General features: G+C 38.5%; 1 protein-coding gene across 6 annotated transcripts in view; it reads left to right on the top strand.

Annotated features, from left to right (window-relative positions):
- WWC2 (WW and C2 domain containing 2) overlaps positions 1-27,134 on the top strand; it is a 104,788-nt gene that overhangs the window by 11,102 nt on the left and 66,552 nt on the right. For 3 of the 6 annotated variants that reach the window (XM_037399024.1, XM_037399014.1, XM_037399060.1), the window contains exon 2: positions 26,468-26,577. In XM_037399024.1, the coding sequence (XP_037254921.1) occupies positions 26,468-26,577 (110 nt within the window). Of the gene's footprint in view, positions 1-17,936; positions 17,991-22,781; positions 22,917-25,909; positions 25,999-26,467; positions 26,578-27,134 lie in introns of those variants that run through there. The other 3 variants (XM_037399053.1, XM_037399034.1, XM_037399042.1) reach the window with 3 other exon arrangements.

Here is a 27,134-nt window from a genome sequence, read left to right as displayed (position 1 = left end):
CCCCCCCTTTTTTTTTAGTTTGGATGGAATTTTACAGTGGTGAACAATTCTGGTTTGGAGTGCTATGGGCTTCTGTCAGAGACATTTGCAAAATAAGCTACAGTATGAGTTTAAGACACAAAACTATTCAGTACTAAATTCCAGAGTGAACAGAGTGACAAACTGCCAAAACTGGAATTGGAATGTCCATGGAGTCAGAGTGAAATAGAGAAAACAGGATACTGCTCAGATGAGATCTCTGAGGGTCTGTCTTGAATTTCACCCTTCTGAAGCAAATAATAGTGTTTCCTTTAATGTACTGGATTGGAATGTAGACCTATAGAGAAGCCCCAGAAACTGAGGTCTTTTTTTCTGTGTTTCCATATCTTAATGTTCCTGGACAGTAGGAGTTTTGCCAAAGTTTCTCATATTTCCCACATTCTTTTGCAGTTGCCAGCTTTGTTTTGCACAGAAGCAGCAGGCTGAGGTGGTATTTTAGTGGCTTACAGCATGAAGAAGGATCATTTGGAATGGATGTATTAAATATTTAAAATACATTTTGCTGAAGCATTCAGTAGTAAATGATTGTACATAAGAGGATGCAATTCAAGACAGGAATCTGACAAGGAGCAAAGACCCCTTTCTGTCATGTTGTGAGTATTGCAATGTTTGAAATGAACTGTTAACACATTTACAATCATTCTGGTGAATAGTAGAATGCTATGGCTGTGAATAATCATCCGAGACCTCTCCAGGACATTCCTGAAATAGTGTTCAAATGACTAGAGAAATTATGGGATGTGGCAAAGCACACAAACAGCATAAGCCTTTTAGCCAGGCTAGTGCTGTCAGTGGTTTACTACTGCAGTAAGTAAGGCTTAGTACACAGGAACTTACGCAGTAAACAGATGATTTCTCAAGTTTCTGAGCTTTGCATGTTCTTTTCTGGTTTTCCTGTTATTTATAATCTCTAGGCCCTCTTTTTGTATCTACTCTGAGAAAAAGACTTTAGTGAACTGAAGTTTGAGGTTTGCTAAGGAGTTGTTAATTGGTTACACTGCTGTGTTAGCTAAATTAACGATGCTATGGTGGAGAAGGTGAATTGCTTACAGGAAAACACATTATTATGGAGATACAGACTAGGCTTTTTGGTTCTTGCTTATGTTCTTGTTTGCTTGTCTCGTTACTGTTGCGCCTCGCTTGCTAGTAGGGTTTACAATGACCTAAAATGAGCCATGGACTTCTGTACTGTGGTGGGCTGATGATTTGTGTTTAGGACCTGGCTGGCCCATTTGCTCAGAATACATAAAAGCTATCAAAATTTTATTTTTCCAGGCAAAATTTTGGCCAGAAAATAAACTTCGAGGACAAATGCAGAACAGTTAAGGGTTTTGTATTAAAAATCTTTAGAACCTCCTATTCTTGATGTTTCATGTCCTTTCTTTGTCAGTCAGGTTTTGCTGAAAAGTTGTAAGGTATTTTCTTTCTAGACATCATCGTTGTGGTGCCTAATGTGGCTGGTGTTTTAAAAATGTAATGAAGAGTATTTAGTTTAAAAAAAAAATAAAAGGAAAACCAAAGCAGTTTCCCATGATCAACACTTCATTTTTAATTTTATTCTCAATTTGGCAGGTGTACTGGATAGTTAAGCAGCTTCAGCCAGCTGTGTGAGGCTCTTGTGAAACACTTTCACTGCAGGTGTCTGGTGTTGAGGGGGTGACAGTATTTATCAGAGGACCCTCCTTGTGGCAGTACTGTCATTACTTATTGAGATAAGGTTTCTAACAGGTCTTTGGGGAATAAGCTGTCATAAATAGCTGTTTTGTAATACTTTAAAAGATGATATTTTTTTTTAAATGGCCAGTATTAGAACTTCATCTGAACGCTCTCTTTTTTTTTTTCCCTCAGGTGTGGATAGTTTCCATCTGTTTAAGACACACAGTGATGTTTAAACCTGATGTCGCACTGATGATGAACACAGTAATATTCAGTTATCATGAAAGGTTTCATGTGGCCTTGATGATGCTGATGTCCTGATGGGGGTATTTTGATTACATGAAAAACTTTTAAGAATGGAATACTAAACTTTAAACACAAGATGATTGGATACTTGCAAAAATTTTGAAGGGTAGTAAGCTTAAAGGGAAACATTACTTCTTCTCAGCTTTTTAGACCAATACATGGGATTCATCTCTCCACAGGAAGTCACCTGTGCATATGCTTTATTAAAAGCAAACAATATTGTAAGCAGAGAAATGTGTGAAACCTGATATATTTTTGTCCTGTAGATGTGTTCTTTGTGCTAGATAGCAAGCTCTGGTTGGAGGTATTCCACTGCACAACGTTTATAATCTTTCTTGGGCTCTCTTCTTCCACCTTTCGTGTCATGTGAATACTCTGATCTCTAGCAATTGTTGAACTAGCTGGTTTTAAACTCTTGGTGAGAGAGTTAGAGGGAGAGAGATTTCATACTAATCTTTTCTGCAGCTTCTCCTTCTTACAGTGGCTCCTAGTGCCAAGATGAGGTTTGGCCCTGACTTAAGAATGGTTACATCTAAACAGAAGTATGTGTGTCAGGACATACATACCCTGGAAACTTAGTTTCGCAGTCGCCTGAACTGTAGTCCTAACCAGAATAGGTCGTAGCTCTCTTTTGGCCCATCTGATCCAGAAGTCAGTACTGAGAGGTGGGACTGGTACTTAACCAAGTTTCCTTAATTACAGAGTGCCTGGCAACTCAGGAGATTGTAAGCACTCCCAAACCCCACCTTTCCCAGTTGAGATGTAGCCAAAGAGTGCGACCTTTCTCCTCAGAGAAGTGCTATCCTATCTCTTCAGGGTATCTCCTTTGGCTGTCAGTCAGCCTGACATTGGTTGATGATGAAGTTAAAAAGGAACATTGGGATGGCAAAATCTTTCAAACTGCCCATTCCTATGGCGAGCGATCTATTTCTTTTCAAGAATGTCTACATTGAACTCAGGATTCTGAGCTAATCAATAAAGAGGGTAAATAAACTTCCTGCTGCTGTAGATAAGCTCATCAAGGTCCAAGCTAGGCAATTTAGGGACAGGTTTTTTATCTGTAGTGTTGAGACCTTTGGATCTGCTGTAGAAATATCCCAAGAATATACCAGCTAATGGAAATCAGATACTAATTTGGAAGAAAGGACAGTGGGCAGAGAATCTATATAATCAACAGTCTGTTTAACATTTTTTTTGTGATAAAAAGAAGCAAACCCAGAATTTTACAAAACCCATGTTCACTGTTCTATTTCAGAGAAACAAATTGGTGTGTTACTGTATTTCAGTTTTGGCTATCTGGTTGAGATATATTTGATTTTCATGTGAAAATATCTTTAATTTTCTTTGAGAGAATAAAATGGTTCATGATATGATATGAATGGGGCAGTATTCAGCTGGCACTTGTCAGTTTGGGTGGTCTGATGCTTAGATGAATTTATGAAAGGGAGAAATGAGACTAGCAGACACTGTAGGTTTGATTTTGTGAAGAAAATTCTGTGCTAGTAAAGGCTGAAGATATTTCCCTTTCCACCTTTTGTTTCTGTTTGACATTCCTCCCAGCTGTTAGGAACTCTGCTGTGAACCAGAGTAGAAAGGCTTAAAATAAGCAAGAGTAAAGATGAAAAAAAATCCCATTATAGGTCATATCGCAAGAAAAGCATATAGTACTACTTCATCAGTGAAAAGTGAATTTACCTCCTTTTTTTTTTTTTTTGTTTAACTCTGTGAAGATGGATCGTTTTCCTTAAGCTTTGGTACTGAAGAGTTTATCTTGTGCAAGCGTGATCTCTGGATGATGTGGAGACTAAGGATAAATTAGGTACAGAATGTGTACTGAATTAATACTGACTTTAGTCTTGCATACAAATCTTGAAGTATGTGAAAGTAACAGCAAGCAACTGATGAAAATTAGTTTATTTTTCTTAAATTGAAACCACAATGTTTTAAAGTGGAGGTAGAATTTATACTGTTCATTATATTGAAACAGATGGGCCAATGTATAATCTGTATTCCAGAAGAGCTTTAAAAATAACTGCAAGTGGAATTGCAGTGATTTACTGACTCAAAAGAAGTTGGCAGTGTAGACTGGGATTTGTGGGTAAACACTAGAGCAGGCTGCCCTGAGTGCTTTTGGGCATGACTCAGACCAACCTGGTCTGATTTCAGAGTTGTCATGCTTTGGGCAGCATCTTGAACCAGATGACCTCCAGAAGTTCCTTCCCATGTACATTATTCTGTGATTACCTTTTTTTTTTTTTTGGCCTGCTATTACTAAAAAGAAATATTTCAGGATTTTATAACTGGCCTTTCCTTCATTATTATTTACTAGGCATATGTGGGTAAATGTGGCCTTATCAGGGTTAAATCATCAAATTAACTAAACAACGTATTTTAGAAAAAAGACTAGTTTCAGAGAAGTAATGTGTTGATATAATCTGTTTAAATTCAAGGAAAGTACTTCTTACTGTACACTGACATGAAGTCCTTAATCCCAAACACCTGTGCCTTTAATGGAACAATTAGGTGATGATCAAGTAGCTGCAATGATAAAGGAGACTGAAATGTGCTATATTGGAATAGGAATTATGAAGGTAGTGGGAGGTTTTGCAGTATAATTACAGTAACGGAACCACTGTCCACCTCAGTAGTGTTATAAAATGGTCTAAAGCTTCCTTTTGCTCTAGCTATCAGCCCTAGAAGCATAAGTATAGAAATTAAATTCCTTTCTCACTTTGAAGACCAGCTCTGCTCTATTTGGTATTAATATAGATCTCCAACACCTGGGAGTTAGCATGTACTTCTAATAACCCGAATTTTAGAATTTGGCGAGGAAAATGTATTTTACATCTAGTGGTTGGTTTATTAAAGTTACCTGTGTTGTGGGCTATGTTATTTGCAATGTGATGTTAAAGGTGGTACTACTACTAGTACTAGAAGCATCTGGTTAGGATTTTTTTTCTGTTCTTTCAAATGTGACTTTGGAAGGGACACACTTTAAAGTTTGTTCCAGGAGGCACTTTCAGAGATGGATGATTGAAAACAACTCTCCTGAGTGGCACCTTGCTGTACTTCATAGATCATAACAGCTTTTATTCACCACTGTGATTGTTTTTTAAATTACTACCTGTGGATGAATACTTGAAAGAATTGGCCTGCTGGCTGCATGTTTGGTTTGATTGGGGGCTATCTTGAAGCTGCCTTTAAATTACATGGGGTTCTTGATGATCCTAGCATTTTCTAATCTTCTTTGTGCTCCGTGGTTTGCTTTGTTTCTTAGATTCTGGCAATTTTAGGAAGAACAGTAATTCTATCTTTAATTCTTTTCTTGTTTAAAAAAAAAAGTGTGTCATTTCAAGCTAAGATACACCGAGATACTTCTTTTAAAAATTATAAAGTTGCAGTTCATGTTGCATTATTCTTCCACTGGAAGTTGTAAATTATGTAATGAATAATTATTATACTAATAGTTGCTGATGGACTGGAAATTCCTTAATTTGTAAGAGATAGATTTGTCACAGGGAAAGCTCCAAGTGACATCCATAATAGTGGTGTACAAAAGCAATACTGCTTTAATGAACTTTATTGAAAATATCGATATGGCAGTAGTGTCCTACTTGTTAGTGACAGTCCAGTGAAATGTCCTCCTGTGGAAAAACAAGACAGGCAGAAGAAAAGAGAGAAAATGTATGTTGTAAGACAAAGCGACAGTTGAAGTTGGTTGGAATATTTGAATAAACAATTTTTTCCAGAAGTTGCAGTGTTTATAAATCTGTATAAAATGTTCCGTTCTTCTGTTTTGATGAAAAATTTTTGTCAGAGGCCCTTTTGGGATTGTAAAAGACTGGGAAGATTTTATTGCTTATTAGTCAAGGTACTGGTCTGGAATGTGAAAGAATCTGATTCCAGTCTCTTTCCTGGCTCAGAATGACTTGATGCTATTGAAAAGCCATCTTCCCTGAAGGTACCTGAACATCCTAGGCCTGTTTCCTGAACTGCCATAACCCAAGGCGACAGGAAAATCTAGGTTTTAGTTTGGAAATTGAAACACTTTGAAAATTTTCGGGGGGGAAAAGCATACAAATAAATAAAAAGAAACAATGCTTTAGAAATTCCTGCGAAATCTAATTGTTGTCCTTCGGATAGCATTGAGAGGTATGCCTATCGCTAGAAGTATTTAACCAATCAAAGACTATCTGTAATCTCCATAAATTCCTCAGATTTTTATCAACAGCAGTTCCCAGCTTCAGTTGCCATGTCCTCTGTGCCCTCTGTTCATAGCATTTGGTCTTTTCTCTTTTCATTCAGAAAATAGCTTGAGTGACTAAGCAGAAGATAGTGTGATGGAAAGAGTGGGTCTTAGCCTGTTCAAATGTATCACTCCATCTGTAATGATAGAATGGAATAAATAAAAGGTAGGTAAGGCTGATGGCAGCAGAAGAACGCAACATTTTTCAGTGCCCTGAAGTCCACAATACGATTTAGATTGTTGGCAGCTTAACACCACAACTAGGATTGTTAGCAACTGGCAGGAGGAGCATGATTTGCTCTGTACAGTTCATGTTAGTTCTGCTTCTTGGGCCACAAAGACATGCTTGGCCAGGCCTGCCTTTGCAGATCCCCAAAAAACCAAGTTCAGAGGGCCCTAGCTGTGGTTTGCACTACCTTTGCCCTTGGAAATTGCTTTCCCCTTTCTGCTTTCTTTTGCTGAGGCATGTAGCAGCTGGAGAAAGCAAACCAGAAGGAAACAAAGATGCGAAGGTCAGGGTTGGGGTGCTTCAGTTCTTGTTATTGTCTTAGGGAGGAGTTTGCATGCTATGGACATCCCCTCATACCTCAGCGGAGGTATTTCTCTGACCCTTCTCTACCTCATTCTGCATCTAGTGACTGTGAATCATGCTCTGCAAGCTATACTCTGTCCCACTCCGCTCTGCTGACACACTTAATGGTCTTTCTGCCTAATGGTGGGAGTGTCACGGGAGCATCACGCCACATGGATCATTCTGCCTGTGTCCTCTCTGTCTGAAGCAGTTATCCATACTGCAGCATGCTGTCAGTTACAGCCCTTTCACAAGTATTTAGGCTACCCTAAATCATAGCCTAAGCATAGTGACTGTCAATAAGGTAAAGGCCCTTTGGACATCAATTAAGCTTCCTAGTCAGATTTGTGAAAAGAAGAGATTTTGTCTTCCCGAAGCCCAGTAAAAGGATCAAAAAATGTTCTAGCCTGCTTTTTTCGGCTGGCACAGTACATTGCCACGCTCCATCAACCAGACTAATTCTTTGGCTGCCAGCGAGGGTCACCAAGCGCTGCTGCTTCCTTGTCTATCTCCCAGCAGCTGGCTTTGTAGAGAGACAACAGGAAGAACAACCCAGGCATGGTAAAACAAGAAGATAACGCTGTTCGTTAAGTTTGCAAACTCTGTTCATCTCCGCTGCACAAGGCTATGCGTTTCTTCTGCAGGCTTTGGTCAAATGAAGCCAGATGTCAGCAGCAAAACTGAATGTGGCTCTGTGTGTTTTTTGGGGTTGTGGGCTGGTTTCTGTGGTTTCTGGGATTCCAGATAAAAGATGTCTGCTGTTACGATTAGACTCTCGAAGCCAGAAAACACTTCTAGACAGGGTGTCTTGTATGTGTGGGTGCAGAAATGCTAATAATGGTTGAAATGCTGTAATGTTAAGAAATGAGCAGTAGTGTTGCTCCACTGGTACCCAGAGACTGCTCTGGTATTGTTTGGTGCATGTCTCTCGTTCTTTCAAGTGATACTGCTATTTATGTACATTTACGTAAACCAAACCAGAGACATTGTTATAATCTGTTTATTGTAAATACAAGTGATAGAAATACAATGATTTTAACACAGAGAAAGGAGTAAGGTGAAGGAGGGAAAATGTGGCGGGCAAAATGAAATGCTTTTTGTATCTTTGGCATGAAGCAGTGAAGTCAGAAAAAAAGACAGACCCTTTCGCCTGGGCTTCCAATAGAGAGCAGAGTTTGTCCGCTATTTGTTCAGTGTAAAAAGTGATGAAACACATGAGTTGGGTTGGGAGAGGATAAAATTACTGTATAATGAAAAAGTCAGCGAAAAGCTGTGCCAATCACCTTTAGGAAGGAATGCAAGTGCTTTATTTTATTGCAAAACCCTACCTTCCTTACTGGTTTTGCCTATAAAAGTTCAGTTCTTCATAGCATGGCACAGGAAGAGATACTTGGTGTACTGGACAACTGAAAGCATGAAATGATCAGCCCATAAGTGCATTATAAATGTTTAGAACTAAATGTAGAAGAATGGATTTTTCATTAAACAAGCACACAGCACTGATGATTCCTATTAACTTCTAGCATTTCAAAGACTTGACAGAAGATCAAATCTCTCTTTTTATGGCTGATTTAAATCAATCATTGTTCTGTCCGGCAAAATTCCAAGCACACATTTGAAAGCTCTTTTGAGAATTATCCTTCCCCCACCCTAGGTTATATCTGCCAGATCAGGAAATTCCAGCTTTTTCTCTTAAATTTACTATGGAATCCCCAGAGTCTGAAACACAGAAAACAGATTTTGGCTGGACTGTGAATAATCACGGTCCTCTCTTTCTTCCCTAACCTTTTCACGTACTTTCTAAAATAGAACTTTAGCCATGCAGAGTGCCTGCAGATAAGCTAAAAAAGAATTGCTTGCACTGATGTGAGCTTGAAAATCTGTCCTCTTGTTAGGTCAAACTCCATGCTTGTACATATTCTGACTGATTTTCCTTGTGTTTGTTTTCATTGCTTTATTTAATATACTGTAGAGCATTGAAATGCATGCAGGCACCCAATGGCATTTTCAACAGATTAGAAGTTTGACTGCTATTTAATTACAGTGCACGTACTTTTAAGCTTTCCAATACTTCTGGAAATTGTTTTAGATGACCGATGTTTATAGGATGAGAGTCAGAAGCCTAGCTTCCAAGCAGATATGTTTTGTTTTAAAAGCTTGAATGATACATGAAGTAATTTCCCAAAGGAACCTAAGGATATCGTGTAGAATTGGAGGAAAAATAGTATCTCACAGTATTAATATTAATGTTAAAGATTTTTCACAAAAGCAACTGATGTAGATTGATTTATGAGAGATAGTTGGAGACTTCCATGGAGAAGTTTAAAGAGATTACATAAGTAATTGGATAGTAGAGGTTTGTACCTGGGCTATCTCTTAAGAGCAATCTTCTCTATTCAGTTTAAAAGTATAATAAATGGCAAGTGGAGATGTAGTGCTTATCTTGGAAAGGACTGACTGTGTATTTCCACTGTGTGAGCTGATGTTGAGGTTTTTCATTACTCGAATTGTATAAAAACTTTACATCTAACAAAATACTTAAAGTGATTTTTATGAAGTAATCATTTAAAAATACTGTGTCTGAGAAATTCCAGAAGTCTGTGAAATTGCAGCTTTCTAGTCAGCTGAATTTATTGAAACATTGCTTATATGGCAGCTTGCTTCTTCCAGTACAAAAGATATATACAGCGTGGGAGATTACTGTTTAATCAATTGTTTATGCTTAGGTGTTGTTTTCTATGAAAGTGCCTCTGCTCAGTATTTGAGACAGTATTGTTGTTTTTTCAGTGTCATTAGCAATCGTTTTTAAACTCTCCTTACTAGAGCCTTATTAAGGAATTATTAGTTTTGGCTAAAAAAAGTAAAAATGGCAAAGTAAAACCTCTCACCAAAGGACAAAATATTTTATAGGTTTTAATTCGGCAAACATGACAAAAGTCAGATAACTGAAGTGTTAATCACCTACAAAGTTTGCTTCTGGCCTTGTTGAAGGCAATGGCGAGCCTGCCTTTGACTTTGATGTTGAAGGAGGATGCACATGGAAGTTTCCTTGGCTTGTTCTGTGAAGCTGTGTGTCCTTTGCAGGATCGGGCACCTCACTGGTGCACGTTGTTCTGCTTTGAAATTCAAGTAGCCAGTAGACCAAGGTATTGCAATAAATAGAAATTTTCCTAATTGCACAACCATTTCCATTTCTTAAATGCTGTTCTCTGTAATTTCTTCCCTTTTCTCAAAAATAGGGCTTTGCAACCAGTTACGGTTGTTAGTCCAAAACCCCTCAACCTACCAAAATCAGCCTTGTAACTTTCAACTCATAAAACTGTATAAGGTAGTTAAGCAACTCTCCAATTTTGCTTAGTCTTATCTGTCTGTTTTAATAGCTTAATTGTAAGGAGGAGGAGGAGTAATCACGGATGTTACAGTACTACCTGTGATCTCCATCAAGAACCAGGATTTCAGTATCTGTTAGGGACTCTGTTTCATGACTGGTTCATACCAACCTGAACTGGGACTGCAAGTGGTTCAACCCTCTCTTGCATGGACTTTTGTACCAGTGATAAACTGGTTAGGCAGCTAAACTATTTAAAAAAAAAAAAATTACAAAATTTAAATCTCTCCTACTCGTTTTGTTCTTTGATTTGACTTACTATGCAGTCAGATGAGTGCCAGCACAAGTAAAAGAGAAGGGGCATGAACGCCTACCATGGAGGAAGAGCAGAGCTGTGATAGCCAGGTTAGATCCATTACGGAACCTGAGTATTTGGTGTGATATAGGCAAATAACAAAGATCTTTTTTTCCGTAGTCAAGATACACAACGATGGAGTTCTAAGCTCCAAGAAATGAAGGCAAAGTAGGAGTGAGTACAGATGTATGTGTGCACACGTGGTTTGGAAGTGTGGGGATAGCAAAGATTTTATAAGTATATGTAAAAAGCGTGGTTAGCTTTGAGAACAGAGTTACTCAGGTACAAATTCTCAGAGTAGCTTGTCCCACCACATGCCAGTCCTTGTGGTGAAATTCCCCCCCCCCTTACATAAAGGCTGAACTTATTTCAACTTACACCTTGTAGGTAGGGGCAGGTTGCCGCTGCATCCTTCTGAAGCCACCTTTTCTCCAGGCTGAACAAACCCCAGTCCCTCAGCCTGTCTTCACAGGGCTAGTGCTCCAGCTCCCAACCATCGTGATGGCCTTCCCCTGGACTTGATCCCATTTGTTGATGTTTTTCTTGCCTTAGGAGACCAGATCTGGTTGCAGTATTTGAGATGCAGTCTAGTGAGTGCAGAGCAGAGGGGGTAATCCCTTCCCTCCATCTGCTGGACGTGCTCTTGCTGATACAGGAGGCTGTTGGCCTTCTCTGTAGCCAGGGCAATGGATCACTGCCAGCTCGCTGCCCACCAGGACCCCAGAGCTGCTCCACAGCTGCTCAGTCCCAGCCTGTATCGCTGTAAGGGGCATTTGCTTCCTGGGTGCAGGAGCTGCTGAATCTCTGAAGAAGGCTGGCTCGTTCCTATAGCCTAAGTCCTTCTGAACGGCGGTCGTGTCCTTGACAGTGTCGATTGTGTGTGTGTCCCAGTTTGGTGTCATCTGCAAGTCTGATGAGAGTGCACTGTGATGCCTTCTCCAGATCAGATGTTACTGGTTGATACAGATGTTAAACAGGGCAGGTCCCTCCGATAATCTGCATCTTACCGGCTTCCGGGTGGAATACAACCTGTTGACCACTAGCCCAAAAGAAGGCAAGCCTGGATTGCAGGCTGCTGTTACAAGACGAGGATAGATGAAGAGATTTGATACCATGTTTTCAGTCAGTGGAGACTAGCTATGACTAGGAAAAAAGTTAGGAGAAATTAGCGACTTATTATAAACTGTTAAATAACTACATGTTTATTAAATAATAATCAATTAGAGGGACTTCAAAGATACCTTTGCTTATGAGTTGCAGTAGCTCCATGATCTCTGTAGTTAGTGAGGCAGTTTTAAGAATTCTAACAGGGGTCCAGTTTGAAGTGTGCACAAAGTCAAAATCCTTTTTTATTTTTCCTTTTTTTTTTTCTTTTTTCCTCCCATTGGGGAGAACATTCTTTTCACTTTGTAAATTAACTCTTAGGATTTGTCTATTATGTGTTCCTTTCTGTTGCCAAAGGATAAAGTCGGTGGCATACCATTGAGCTATGCTGCTATTTTAGTAGCTATCTTGAAAAGTATCACCTCTCTGTTTGTTTGTTTGGGGTTTTTGTCTTTGTAATCATTAATATAAAGGCCAGCAGGTTCTATGTAGCTAGAGTCTTTTCTTTAAATTTACTTTAAGACAAAGTACTGTGTCTGGCATGGTTTCTGTCTTTGGCATTCTGATTTCCAGTCCTAAGAGCCTCAGGAAAGGAAGGAGTGGCAGATCTCGTTAATCTTTCTGCGTGTGCTAGAAGAAGAGTGAATTTAGAGTAGAAGCTCCAATAGGGAAATGGTTGCATCTGGAATATCACATTTACTCTCACTGTGGATCTATTCTTTGTGTTATTTGTGGACTGTGTTTTTGAAAGCAATTACAGTTTTGATCTCAACAAAACGCTGTGGCAGTGAGGTCCAGAGATGGTTGTGTGTTGTACAGAACTTTGTTCTGAGCCTGCTGTCTGTACGTTGTGTGCCTCCTTGTAGTGTAAGAAATGGAGAGTAAGTGCTGCCTGTTCGTTTCCTTGTATATAATATTTCCGCTCTGTAAGCAACTTCAGAAATGAATACTCTTAATCCGTTCAGTTACGTTACATTCCATTCTATACCCTGATCACCGTTGCACTCTTTTCTCTGTATCTTCTTGTCTGGTTTTACTTTCTAGCTGTTGTTGTGGTGTGGAAGTACAGGGCTATCAGAACTGAACACAGTATTAAAATGTAATCACACAATAGCTTTATAGAAATTATATTATGATGTTTTTTGTTTTATATTTCTTTCCTCTTAACTTGTAAATAAGCTGTTTGGCATTTTGGCTTCTGCTAAATGCTGAGCTGATTCAAAGAGCCATCCACAAGAAGCTGAATACTTCTTCGGTGATGTTGGCGAAAATACTTAATATCTCTCAATCCAATTAAAAGTGATTCAGTGGTACAAAATCATGTCACAGATTTTTGTGCATAACCTCTTTCCTTTCGTAATTTTGAGTTTCTAAGCATTAGCTTAAGCAATTGAATTTGAAAACGTGCGAAATAACCTCATTCTTGTGTTCTCATCTTCTTTCCCCTTCTCACATACGCTTTCACCTTCAAAGACAGGACTGGTAAAAGATTGCTCTTGGCTACTCATCGGAGTATTGTGAATGTTCTTTTAATGTTTGTATGCTTATTTGAAGAAATGATGATTATTTACTCTGTCCTATTAGCAGCCACAGCCAGGGACTAGGTTTTAATACGTACTGTGTTTTCTGAAGTAATTCTTTAACCTGGATTAGAATAATCTTTTTAAATCAGTGCTGTGAACTGCTAATAAACCTGAAGGGAGTGCATTTCCACGTGTGGGAAAGGTAGACAGCTGTATTCCAGTCTGGTAGGTAGAGCACTAGCTCATCTGACAGCTCCAGGCTCCCTTTTAGAGTGTCTCACAAAACTCCTCAGCAATCTTTACAAATTTACTGCCTTGGAAGTATTTCCCCTGGTCTGAACAACTGTTTGTGCCAGACGTACTTGGTAAAGAGGAATGTGTGATAAGCAACTCTATGTTGAGGGTAGAGGAAAGGCTTTTAAGTGTGCCATGCCTTTTTCTGGGGGGTGGGGTGGGTGGGTGTTGCCTTTTTTTCCTTCTTTTTCCCCTCTTTTTTGTTTTGTGGGGTTTTTTTTTTTTTTTTCTTTTTGAACTTCACCTTTCTAGGAACCAAAAAGCATATCTGACCTGAAGGATGTTTAGTCAGTTTGACATGAGAGGTAAAAACTGGTTTCTTTTTTTTTTTTTTCAATAGAAAGCAATGCTGCAACCAACTGTGTAGGTGCTGTATTCCTGCTAGCTCCTACCAGAAAATTTGCTGCATTTGTTACAGGTTTTGGGGTGGGTTTTTTTCAGGCAGTTTCTGGGAGTGGGTGTGTGGGAAGGAAGTCACAGCAGAACACTTAGATGTTTCCTGTTGGATAATTGTTGCATATTTCCCATTCCTCAGACTGCCACTGGGAATAAATTTAATCTAAAACTTGAATTCCGTTAATATTGTGAATAAAGAAATGTAAAAACAGTAGAGGTGCTGAAGGAACTCTGTGTTGATTTTGTTTAATATAATACTATTTTGGGAGTGTCTTGGAATATACAAAGAAAGGCAATTTAATTTTAATAAAGCATTGTGAACTAGTGAACAATATTAAAATAATTGGTGGGAGAAATTAAAATATAGGCCAGAACATATATCTGAAATCTTCTTCTAATTTTACAATACTGTAATTCTATAGTACCCTGACACTTCAGCATATTGCACTTTTAAGTTTGATGTATGAACTGTATGATTTGTATGAAGCAAACATATTTGCTACAGCCCTTACTCATTATTTCAGTTTTACTAATACACGTCAGGCTGTGGCTTCCATCACACTGTTGTCCAGAATGGAGAGATTTTTCTAGAGGCTGTCTTCTATGAAACCCTAGCTGAAATGATTTGAAGGAACTTTCTGAACTGTTTGCAGCAAGGGTTGGCAGACTGGTTTTTTTAGTGGTGTTTTATTAATATTAAAATATACATATATTCCCTCTTCCTTTTTTTTTTTTTAATGTTATGTTGCTTGAAGTTGTATAAAATCAGTGGAGGGTGTGTGTTTGTTTTCAAAGTAAAAAATTGTTAACACATTTTAAAGATTCCTCCTTCTGTGGCATCGGGAAATAGAATTTACCAGTGTCCAGAGGTTAGCCAAGTGGTTGTGTACCATCTGAGCTCTTCATTTAACTCGGGCTTTTTGCAACAGGAGCTGCAGCGTACTGCAAAACATGCAATGATTTCATGAAGTACCCATGAGAAATTGTTACAAAGCAAGTGACTGGATGAGAAATTAGAACATGAAGAATTCAGTATTGAGAATAACTGTCAGAATGGGGTGCTCTCTCCCCTTGGGCGCAATTTGTAGGTCTGTGACTGAATTGCAATGACCTTGGACAGTTAACTCAAGTTTGCTCTTCCCTGCTTCTGGAATGATTGTGTACTTGGAGTGCTTCACAGTGCTGAAGTTGAATGTTTGTGAGGTTATTTGAGATGTTCAGATGGATGGTACTTTTCAAAAGTGCTTGTCACAGATCGAAGTTTCCAGCTACTGAAATTGGTAATGCTCCTGCTGACTCCAGTGGCAGCAGAGTTAGGCGAGGAGAGTCTTTAAATATCCTCTCTGTAAATCCAAAGGTGTCTTGCAATGCAGGCATTTGTTTGCAGGAGGAGTGAAGGGGAGTTCACAGAACAAAATTCTCAAAATAATTTTCTGTAGCTGATGAGGTGGGTAGTGGGGTGATTTGGACTAGCGTGTGTATGAAATTACAGAGAAGAGGAAGGGGAAAGGTTAGGCAGAGGGAAAATCTTTTAATGCTGACATTAACTATCATGATTGTTTTCTGGTTTTGACTGTGTTCTTTCTTTGAAACGCTTTTTTCTTTCCCAGATTTAATTTTCACACTACAGAAATGTCCCATATTTAACCCTTTAGTAGTTAACCATCAGCCACAGAGCCTGCTTTTGATATTTTGTGCCTGACAGAGAACCAAGCTGGAAAGCCATCCAAAATAACAGAAAAAATGTTTTGCATATTTATTATAAGTCTCTAAGTGTTTCTGGTTTGATTTATTCTAATAAAGTGTTCCAATCTACAGATATTTTCCTCCCATTGTTTGTTATATCAAGCTTTAATTAAATGGTAAGATTTTGGGGACAGATGTTGCTCCTGTTTGCATATGGACATTATTGCAGAGTTTGTGCCTTTTTTCACAAACCAGTGCTTGGCTGGGTTTATTTTTGGTAGGTTTTGGGGTTTTTTTTTTGGTGGGGTGGTATGTGTCTGTCTTTTTTTTTTCTTTAACTTGCGGATTTCTAAGGATACAACTACTGTAGAGGAATGGTTTGATAACAAATGCATGAAATGAGAAGCATAGTGGTACAGGACAGGTAAAGGAAACATTTCCATGTTTGCAGGTAGAGATTGTAGGAATTGGGAACGCTTAAAATTACTGGAAAAAGATCATGGTTTTTTTGGACCTAGTTTAAAACCAATAGGTAAGTTTGTGTACTCAATTGATAACAACGTGGTTTCCCTCTATCAACAGTGTATGGTCATGTATATACAAATAACCTATAGCAACACTGCACATAATAGCCTTTTCATAATGTCACTGCATTTGAGCTTTCCGGGGGAAGGCTCAAAGGTCGTATCGTTGGTTTATGGCTGTGGAATTATCCCCGTGCTAGGGTATGGTTATCAGACATTCCTCACATTCCAGGTGTCTAATATTATAGTGCTTACACGCCAGTGCAGGACCAACTGCTGTGTCAAAGAAAAACGCAGGAGGAAACATTCATGGCATAACCCATTTCCACTGCTCTGCCCCCCCCGCCTTCCCCCCCTAACCTTTCAAAATGTCATCTTTGAGTTGAACTTGGCAATGGTAAAGGGGTAAACAAATTAGAAGTAGTGATTTGGCTGGGGGGGGGGTTGCCCTACAAACACAAATAGCTACTATGCTGAGCTGGAAAGTATTGGTTCTCCTTTTCACGTAAGTATTGGGTTTCTTTCAGTACCTTCAATGATAAAATAATGTAGCAAAATATATAGTTGTCTTGAGGGTGGGTTTTTTTTCACTGGTGGTAATTGTTGAGTGAAAAACCAAAACCAGTTTATCATAATCAAAAGGAAAAGGAAACAAATAAACCCATGCCAGCAGGCAGTTTGACCTGGTCCTGCAACCAGTGGGTGTGGGTCCCTTCCTTCCCAAAACCATTCTTCTCCTTCTGGGTCTCAGCTGTTCAGTTCATACGCCTTTTCAGCAACACCTGTGAAGGGACAGTGAGCTGACATTGAGCTAATGCTAACCCCTTTGTAAGGCAGTTATGCGCTGCTGGATTGCTGTTACCATGTATTTTATGGCAGTCATTAACATGCACATAGCATCTTATCATAAGGTGGAAGGCAGCATATTCCTTCTGTGCTCACCTCCCCCTATCTTCTGTCTCCTGTACTGAAATCTTGTGTGTTGCGTGTTCCCTTGCTTCCTTTTGGGTGTGCACACATGTGTGAAAAGGACACCCTGGTTTGTGGTTTTTTTCTGTGGAGGAAACGGGCAAGGTCTTTAGAGGACCTGAAAATTTTCATCCTTTTCTGTATGGCATAAAGCTTAGGGAATTTGCAGATGTGTAGGATTTCTGAGCATTGAAGATAAGTCTTTTAAAATAAAAAAATAAAAAGGATGGTAATTTTTGTTAATATATTGCAAGCACTTGATTGCTGATAATTTTACAGGATTCTTGCAAAACTCCTGAGCGAAGCAGGAAGGTATTTTTGGGTAAAACTCTGTGTTCCACCATATAAGATTATTTTTTAAAATTTGTTTTGGTTTGATTCCACCCCCACCCACCCCCCGCCCCTACTTGGTGGATTTCCTGGTTTTGGGTTTGGTTCACTACTTCTGCAGATTTTACTGGCCCCTCTAAGGCAACACCCCACCCCCCCACACCCCAAGTATATGTCCTATATTTGTCTAAAGGGATAGTGTTGATTCTGTAGGGGTGTTTTTGTTCGGCTGTTTTTATTATCAGGTTGTGTTTTTGAAGACTTACTTGTGCTGCTGTTAAAATAAGTAGACTCAATTTTTTTGCAGTTGTAAGTAGGTTTTAGTTTTAAAGAACTTCCTGCGCTCTATGTGGAATGTATCTTTTCTAGTAAATACATGTCTATAGTGCCTTAAAATGGTTATGTTCATAATAGATATTGGAAGCTAAGAACTTTTGTCAGATTGATGGGTTTTGATGTTGTACAAGTTTAGTAAGTGATGTATAAAAATATTGAATTTAGGATTTTTTGTTGTAGTGGGGTTGCAGAAAGGTTAGTTGGTTTGTTTTCATCCTTATCCTAGCAGTTAAATGTTTAACTAAATCGAGTAGTGGTTCTGGAAACATTTGCAGAATGGAGTACAGTTTTCTACTGTAGTTAGTGCTTGTCTCCTACACCAGTCTGGTGAGTTATCAGCTTGTTATTTCTAAGCAGTACTTAACTGAATAGTGTGAACGGTTGTGTGCCATGGTACAGTGTATGAAACTCTGAGTTGGTCTTCAGCAAGACCCTTTGGCAGAAGCAGTCAGAACTGATGATGGGCTGATACTGCCATTTCACGTGGTGTTAGTAATGCAGCTGTCTCTCTGGAGGGCTAACTGGGAACTAAGACACTGTTCAGTCCGCTACGATTTGTAGCAAAGCATTTCAAAACAGCCTTGAGTACTCTGCCTAAATTACAGAGAAGAAATTGCTACGCAGTACTCCAAAAAGGTTTAAAAAACCCCAAACCCTATGAGCACGGAAAAAGATGAGATACTAGATTTGAGTTTCTGCTTGATCTTTGTGTGCTTCAAGCACAACATTGTGTTCACCTGGGCTGCTGGCTAGCTAGATGAGAGCCTTTTAATGGAAATTGTAGTTTTCAAAGTCTTAGATGTTCCCTGAAACATAATTGAATGTGGTCTAGTCCTATCTACATGAACTGACAGCTCATTTGTAAATGCAGGATGTTGTAAACCACTGTCAGTGTGAGTTCAGTACTGGAAACCCAAGTTTCTGAGCTTGTAAAATAGTTGTGAGAGCCCATTATCCCAGTAGTACATTACCCAAATAATGTCTAGCTGTTCCGCGTAGCTTTAAGGTGGTGAACTTACTTATGTATGTCTCTTAGTATAATCCTCTATTTACATGTGTATACATTTTTGTTTACCAAGAAAACCCTGCAAAACCCAAGAAGTATCTTTCTTTAAGGCCAGCTGTCTGTAGTAAGTATTCAAGGGCTTAAAAGAATCATAGGATAGAAATTGCAAGCTATTAAACATTATACTATACCTCTGTAGTTTTTTAGAAAATTAGAATCAGTGCCCACATATTTCAAGTTTCCATTCTACAAATTTGACTGTTTTACCTGTCTTTTGTATTACCAGGAACAAAGTGATCTGAAATCTGGAAAACACATGAAAATTAATTAAATGTGTTCAGGAAATACTTACCGATGGAGTTACCAATTCCTTGCCTCCTAAAAGTGTGTACTCTGCTGTGACTTTATTCTTTGCAATTAGTTTTTAAGTATCCAGTACATGCTAGTGGCTATAGGCATAAAGCAGTGTAATTTAATGTTATAGAGAATTTTTCATAATTAAAGATTTGAGTTTGAACTACTTTTAGTAATTCTGTATTGGTGTAGAAAAGGTAATGTGCATGTTTGCTGTCTTTTAAACACAGGCATTTGTTAACTTTCATGCATCTTGTGATCAAGGTAAACAGATGCATGACCTTGCGTATTTATTTATTTTACACCACTATTCTAAAGCAGGAGCTGCCACCATGCCACTCCTTGTTTGGTGTGTACTAATGTGGTACTGATGTCCACTTAATTACTCTTTCGACATAATACCTGTAATAAAGTGTCAGTATATCTTAATAATACCCTTATTAAAAGAGAATGTACCTCAACAATGCAAAGGTTGTACATAATGTCTTGCTCTGATGCCTGAACAGAAGGCCCTACTGAGTTAAGAATATGATGTTTAGAAGCTGAAATCCTGTCAACAGACTCGTGAATTAGCTTTTTTAAGACAGAAAGATTGTGCATAGGATTTGCTAGTTTCTGGAATTGAATGAGCAAAGGTTATGGCAAAAGTGTATTTTATGGGCATGCAAATTCTGCCCCTTTTTACGGATAAATGGCCCAGTTACCACTTTTTAAAGTTAGGTAAGTGACAGCAGTATTATTAATAGAAAATAAATCCATTTTGCTATGGCTTCAGCTGCTGTAATTTGTAGAAGAGAGATTTGTCTTCCCTATGTAATTGACTTTCATACTGTTAATGGATAGTGACCTCAGCCATAGGAAGCGGTAGTGCCTCTCTTTAACTCTGACCTGCAATGTGGATCTACAGCTTGGTATTTTTCGCTCTTCTGCATGCACTCTGCTCCTGGGGTAGTATTCATCCCTCTTAAATTCAGTTACCTTGTATAGGCTAAAGGAGCCTTGCATTCAGAGTCCTCCTGTAGCCACTAGAGAAAGAGGGAAGCCTTCAATGTCATTCATCTTCAATCTAAACAGATATGCCGAATCAGCTTTTCTAGGGAACCTAAAGGAATAATTCAGGTTAGATAACTAACTTTTGAAGTTAAAGAGATTAATTGCACCCCTGAGTTTTATATAAGAAATCTATCTTGGGTGCTTGAACTGAGTCAAATCCATGTTTGGGAGGATATTTGGAATGGGATTAGAAGATACATTTATAGATCCTCCAAAGTCACAATGCCTATAGCATTGGAAAGTTGGGTAAGAATTGAATTGATTTTAGGATCCAGCTTGAGCAGTTCGCTAGAATTCCAGTTCTAGCAAAGAATTTAGAACGTTTTTCTTCTTCTGTTTATACATTCCTTTACCTGATCAATTGATTTGAATTTTTACATTTGTTGGTCTTGAGCTACTGGATCAAAATAAGAATTAAATACTTTCAGTCATCCTTTTGCAGAATTAGTAGTTAGCTGATGCTGATCATGTGTTCCTATTCTGTATCATTGTGCTAATTGAAAATATTTTTGGGGAAGCGCTTAGAGGAAACTTTTGTGTTACAGTTGTGTTGTTATCAGTAAGCCATCTGTAACCACCCTTCTGTAATGGCGCGTGTAGGTAAACGAGCCAGTTTCCAGGAAAGTGTGCATGTATCATTGGGTTTCTTCTGTTACCTTTTAATAGATGCTCATTGCTGCACATCTAAATAGTAACTTAATGTTTTGTCTTCTCAGCTCCTGGAGTGTGGAGAAGAGGTATATTTTTCAGAACAGTTTCTGTCTAGAAAAAGTGCTAGCAAGTACTGCATTCTAAGAAAAAATAATGTATAACATACATCATTATGTATGAGAATGAGTGGGTGTGAAATTTAATCAGCACAGCACTTCACGTAAGTGTCACACAAGACCTTGCTACATGGCAAAGAACATGATGCCCTTTTGGGTAGGGGATAATTGGGATTTGGTGAAAGTTTGAATGCATATTGAAGTTGCTATAGAAGTTCAGCATTGATCCTCGTTATAAGTGAGTTCAAAACTCCAAGTCTTGACTGTAGGTCAAGAGCAGCACAGCAAAGGAGGTATTCTTGGAAGTCATTTTGAAAGAGATTAAGATGAACCTGTTCATAATGCTCAGGTATTTATGTACCTCTTACCAACCTGCAATGGCTTCCTTTCTAATTGAGGAGAAGTCGTCTCAGATTTGTTGGGGGGTGGGGTGGAGTGTGTTGCCTGTCTGTGTTGCGTCCCATTCCCCCCCCACGCCCCAGTTCTCTGAGATCTGCCAACTGTAACGTTTCTCTCTTCCACACACCCTATATTATACCACATATATTATAAATCACAATAAATTACCCTGAGAAAATTGATGCAAATAGTTCTATCTAAGCAAACAATGTCAAGCTGTTCTCACGTAGCCCTTCAGAGTATGGATAAAAACAGGTCTCGGGAGTATGCTAAGGAGGTCAGTGATGCTGGTATCAGCTGAGTTTGGAAGAGAGCGAAGACCAAAGTCCAGAGTCCTAATGAAGTCCTGATAAAGTAGAATCCGAATCATAATATGGATAACCTCTGGTTCAGTGTTACAATTGATTTAATCCCAAATAGATTTTGGAGAAAAAACGACTCTGAGAAGGTATGCAGTAGAATGTAGCATTACTCTTGCATGGAACAATGTGTTAAAAATAGCGTGTGTGTGTGTTTATGCATATATGTCTACACATACATATGCATACACATTTTTAAGAATGTACACATTGATAATCTCAGATCACAGAGGTGTGAAATACTGTGGGCTGTCCATATCTTGACAGAAAGATAGCATTCACTAGTATATGTAGTAAATTTCTTGTTTTTTGGTGGACCCTGACCTTAGGAAGGAACCTTTCTTCTATGTATTTTTGTGGTCGTAGGGAGTACATCAGGCAAGCAAGTTGTCCAAATGGAACAATATTGCACTGACAATCCATCAGTCGGTAGCTACAGTTCCATTTTGCAGTATCATCAGCCTCTGCATTAATGTTAGATGCATATACAGACTTCCAGGCATGGCTGCAGATGCAATATTAACTGTTAATAATACCATATATATAATTGTAGAATCTACATTTTAAGATCTTGAATAACTTTATATTTTGAAAACTTTAAAGAAAAATGTGGATTTGAGGTGGTAATACAGCTTCTCAATTTGTAAACTGTATTTGTCTCCTAGGTTTCCCAGAGCATCTGTGAAGTGACTGGCAGTAACATAATTATATACTATTTATATAATGGAATTACAGAACGCTTCCTGGTTTTCTTAAGAGTAGCCACTTCTTGATACACATGCCTGCCTGCTTCTTGTTCTTTTGATCCAGGGAGTACATTTTAATCCATATGCTGAAATGGGAGTGTTGCAGCCATATAGGGTTGAGTAGATAAAAATGTTATATGCGAGCTAAAGGCTGATAAATTAGTCTTCACTTGGAAGGAGTTCTGTAAGGTTAAACAAAAAAAAAAGTGCCTATAGGTGGGAATACTTCTGCTTAATGATGTGCATTTAAAAAAATCCCACTTTTTGTTTACTAATTGAACTTCATAGTATACTTAATGTGGACTTTTAAGCCATCCTTTTTAGAGTATTGGCATTCTTTTAAGAACGTGTAAATGGAAGACTACAAAAAAAGACTGAAAAAGTATTATAAACTACCTCAGAATATCAGTGCCCTGAGATGCAGCACTTAATCCTCTATTATGGTGCAATAAACCTAATTTTTCTTGGGTCATGGTTCATGAATGTAACGGCAGTCTGTCTATCATAGGTTATTATGTCACAGATAATGATCTTCACGCAGACAAGATTCCTTCAGTCCATGCTCCTAGGTATTATTTCCTTTCCAATAATATCTCGTAACTCTCTTTGCTTTCAGCTTTTGTCTGGAAAATTTTCTCTTGCATTTTACTTACCTTCATGTCATGTTAATCTCATCCATTTGCCATACCTATTTTGAAAGCAAATACTCTTTATGTTGGGACAGTTATGAGATCCCTAATCAATTGGGTATCACCTTGTGCTGATTTCTGCTCCATTGTAAAAGTTCATGTTGGGCTTAAAAATCTTGTACTATTAAAAGACTGGAACAAAAAAGACATTGCGGGGATGTAAGACTCTTAAGCAATCGTGATCTTGTTATGTACAAACCTGTTCATGTTTTAAAAATCTGCTCAGGAGCAGTTCTTCTGACATAGTTCAGGTCTTAAGGCTGCAATGGCCAAGCATGATCCAGCAGAGCAGAATTCATTTTTGCTCAGTACTGTCTGTATTTCAGGGCCTCTGTCTCCCTCCTCTTCTTCTTTTGTTCAAGGTCCAGAGTGGTTCACCAAGTACTTTTCCACAGTTTTTTAGTGTGGCTTTAATTTATGGAGTGTCTGGGGTAAGAGGGTGGTTGCTATTCATTCTCACGGTGTCCGATTTCTGACAAGTGATAACACCTGGACAGAACATCCACATGGCCAGAGCTGTCTGCTGTCTAATCTACGGAATGTGCTATAACAGTAAGAAGTCAGTATTTGATTAAAAAGAAAATTGGTGTGGAGTGCAGATGAAAAGACGGGCTAGTACTGGGTTTATATCCTTCCTGCAGAGGTTTGGTGAAATTAATGCTTATGCAGAGTTCTAAATGAATTTATTAGAGGCCATCTGGCCATGTTTATCCAAGTTTGTTATCATCCTTACCCTGCTATATGGTATTTCAAATATTTTTTCTACTTGAACTACAAGACTTGTATTTTGAGTTAATGCTATAATGTTAAAACTAAGGATGATGTTGAACTTTTATTTTTATTCAATTTAAAGTCTTTTATGAAAATCCACGTATGTAACCTAATTTGAGGCAGGATTTTCTTCGCAGCAAGATGTGCCCTTGTAGTTGGCACAGGTTCACACGACAAACCGAACTCACCAAAGGGCTGCTGCTTCTACATGATTGATGCAGCCTCTGAGCTGTAGTGGCCTGGGAACTCTCTGGCACGCGTACCCCGTGTTCAGTCCTCGGCGTGCTGTGGACAGCCTGGCTGAAGCTGTGGTGGTGTGTGTTATCCTGGCTTTAAAAAGCTTCTCCTGCTTTCCTGAGAGCCGTCTCTTTCTGCCTAGCTATTACTGTTTGCAAACAAAACGGTTGCCTTTGAAGTGATGCTGGTTGTTGCTAGGAGGTGGCGTTTGGGCAGGTGTATTCGATACAGTGGTGCTGGGCAGCTGCCGCTTTGTGAGCCAGCTGTTTGCCTCCTGAGCTGTGTCATTGCCATCCTGGCCACAGCAGCACAGCTTCTGCTGCCCTGAGAGGAGGAGGAAGGTGAGGAGCAGTGGCAGGTCTTCTCAGAACAGCCTCGCTCAGAGCAGTGCTGCGTCTGGATTTAAAACTGTATGTTGGCGCTGGGAAAGTATAGAATGGGTAGGCTTGGCTTGCTGCGGACCTGGAGTCTCTCTGGAGGTCACTGGGGAGTTTGCCCCAGTCAGCTTCAGTGGGATGCTCTCCTGCATTGTAGTGAGGAGGACGGGTCATATCCATTTGAGATCTCCTTTCTAAAAAGAGGTCTTGGACCGTGAGGCAGCATATAGTGGCTTACAGCTGAGGAGGAGGAGGACAGGTACTTCAGAAGCTCTACCTTCTCACTCTGCTGAGAAAAGTGTCTGTGGCTGGCCATTCTCATGCAGAATGTCTCCCAGTAAACAGAACTTTTCTCACAGCTTGCTTGTACTGTTTAGAATCCATATTTTATATCCTAGTGATCCAGATGTAATACCACATTGGTGGTCTTGCCAGATTTTTGTAATAGGTTTAGATGCGTGTGGTTGTTTTTCATAGCAGTTTGTAAGTGGCAATAAATTAGCAAATTTGCCTTATACATGTTAATGTGTTCAGGACCTCAAATTAAGCACTGGTAACCTTCATAAGATTATGTGTGAACTTTGGAGAAATATAAGAAAGTAGATTCATGCTTACAATTTTAAAAAATTTTTTAAAAAATCACTATTCAAAAGGTTTTTGGATCCTAAGAGCTTGGTTCTTTGTAATTTCTGCAACCCTAGTTTAGAGGAATTAAGTGTTTTGCTACTTGAAGAATTGGTAGGTCAGATCCATCAATAATAAAAATGTATTTGTGGGACAGTTTTCTAAATCAAACCTTTGCTCAAATTTCTATTTTCTCAGCTGCATAAAGAATTTAATTCTACAGTTTTGTAAAGTATTTTCTGCCTGATGTTTTCTATACAAAAAGCGAATTCATTTTGTAGAAAGTAAAATGTACTATTTTCTCTTTTATTCCTCACAAAAACTTTGATAAACCATTTTTTTTTTTTTTTGGTCAGAAACTAATTGAAGAAAACATACTGAAACATAAAAAATCATATGTGAATTAGACTCTTAGCTTTTTATTTGTATGTAATTTTAATGATGAGATGAAAAAACAGTCTTAGGTGATAGAACTTAATTTAAGCAGCAGTGAGTAAAGGAGCTGATGCTCGTGTGTCCCACAAACTGCTCTTGATAATCTTACTCAGAGGATTTATTTTTTTCCCCCAAACTCTGGATGTATACTAATCATATTGTTGCTATGGTGACAATAAAATCTTAAATCTCTTGGTTTTCCTATTCAGTATCTCAGTATATCAGATATGACATTTATCTGTGGGTTATCAACAGGAAACTCAATACTCATTTAATTTTATTATTTTTTTCTTTAAAAGGCAAAAAGATGATGTCAAGCTTTGCTCAGCCTCAGTTGGCAAACAGTCCATGCATTATCATCATCAATCTATTTCTTTTAACTAATAGATGCCTCCATTATTAAAATGAAAAACTTTGTCTTTGTGAAAAAGCACCATCTGAACATCTAAAGGCCATTAAATGTTACTTATGTCTACTGTATGCACACTGCTGCTTGTTTTAGTCAAGTACGTGGATTGGTAAGTGCTGCTAACTGCATCTTAGGTGGTTGTATTCTCTTTCCTGAGTTTCCTGTCTGTGGTCATTAGAAAAGATGACCGTAAAATCTTGTGCTGTCATCACAGACTCAAAGTTGAAGTTCTTCTGGGGACAAATACAAGTGTAGATTTTTAATATTTTTTTTTACAAGTTATTGGTTATTGTTTAATTTTAAACTTAAATTTTAAAGATGTTGCAGTGAATTTCTCATTTGAATGGCTGTACTGAAAAATGTTTGCAACAGCTTGTATTACGTTCTTGGAGTTAATGAATTCAGAAGGATGGAATAGGAAAAAAGTCAAGAGCCTAAACTTTAAGAGGGAGAAAACAACCTGCTTTCCTTTCTCCCTGCTATCTTTCTTTAGCTTCTGTCATAATAGGAATTAATATGAAAAACATATGTATGGAAGAGAGAAAAGCTTTACCATTAACAAGTTTCTTTGTTTATAGGTTAACAAAGCCCTTATCGTTTGCGGATTGTGTTGGGGATGAACTGCCATGGGGATGGGAAGCTGCATATGATCCTCAGATTGGTGTATACTATATTGATCACATCAACCGTAAGTATTTCTCAGTTTCTGATCATGTAAGAAGTCTTATCTTGATTAGACTTTCCTGAGAATCTTCTAAAGCATAACTGGGAGTAGGGAAAGATTTATTATAAGTGAAGCATAGTTAAAAGTAACAGCTTCTGATTTTCCAGTAGAGAAATTATCCCATTTGTGTGCATGGGTTTGTGGGGGTTGGTTGCAGATGTATTATAGCTGGCTCAATATTATTCATATGACTTTTTCCGTGGAAGAAGTCCACGTAACGTAGTAAATAAAGATGGTTTACATCTGTTGGCATCTGCAAAGTGTAGGATGTTTGGCAGCTATATGAGTAACAAAAACTGGATTCAGCCTAACTACTGAAAGGAACGATTGTAGATAAGGTAATATGGAGCGAGGGGTATTTAACTTGTATATGAGATCTGGCAAATGTAGGGTAGTTCTAAGAATGTTCCAGAATATGTTTCAGGCTATAAGTAATGCTATATTTTGTGGTAAGTGGAAAGGGAACGGGGAATCAAAATACTGGGGTAAATTTGCCCTTTGGTAGAACATTATTGGCTTCA

This window comes from Falco rusticolus, chromosome 1, assembly GCF_015220075.1.
Source record: "Falco rusticolus isolate bFalRus1 chromosome 1, bFalRus1.pri, whole genome shotgun sequence".
NCBI classification, from domain to species: Eukaryota; Metazoa; Chordata; class Aves; order Falconiformes; family Falconidae; genus Falco; species Falco rusticolus.
The sequence above is the reverse complement of the archived record's forward strand: the minus strand, read 5'-3'. Positions and strand labels throughout refer to the sequence as shown.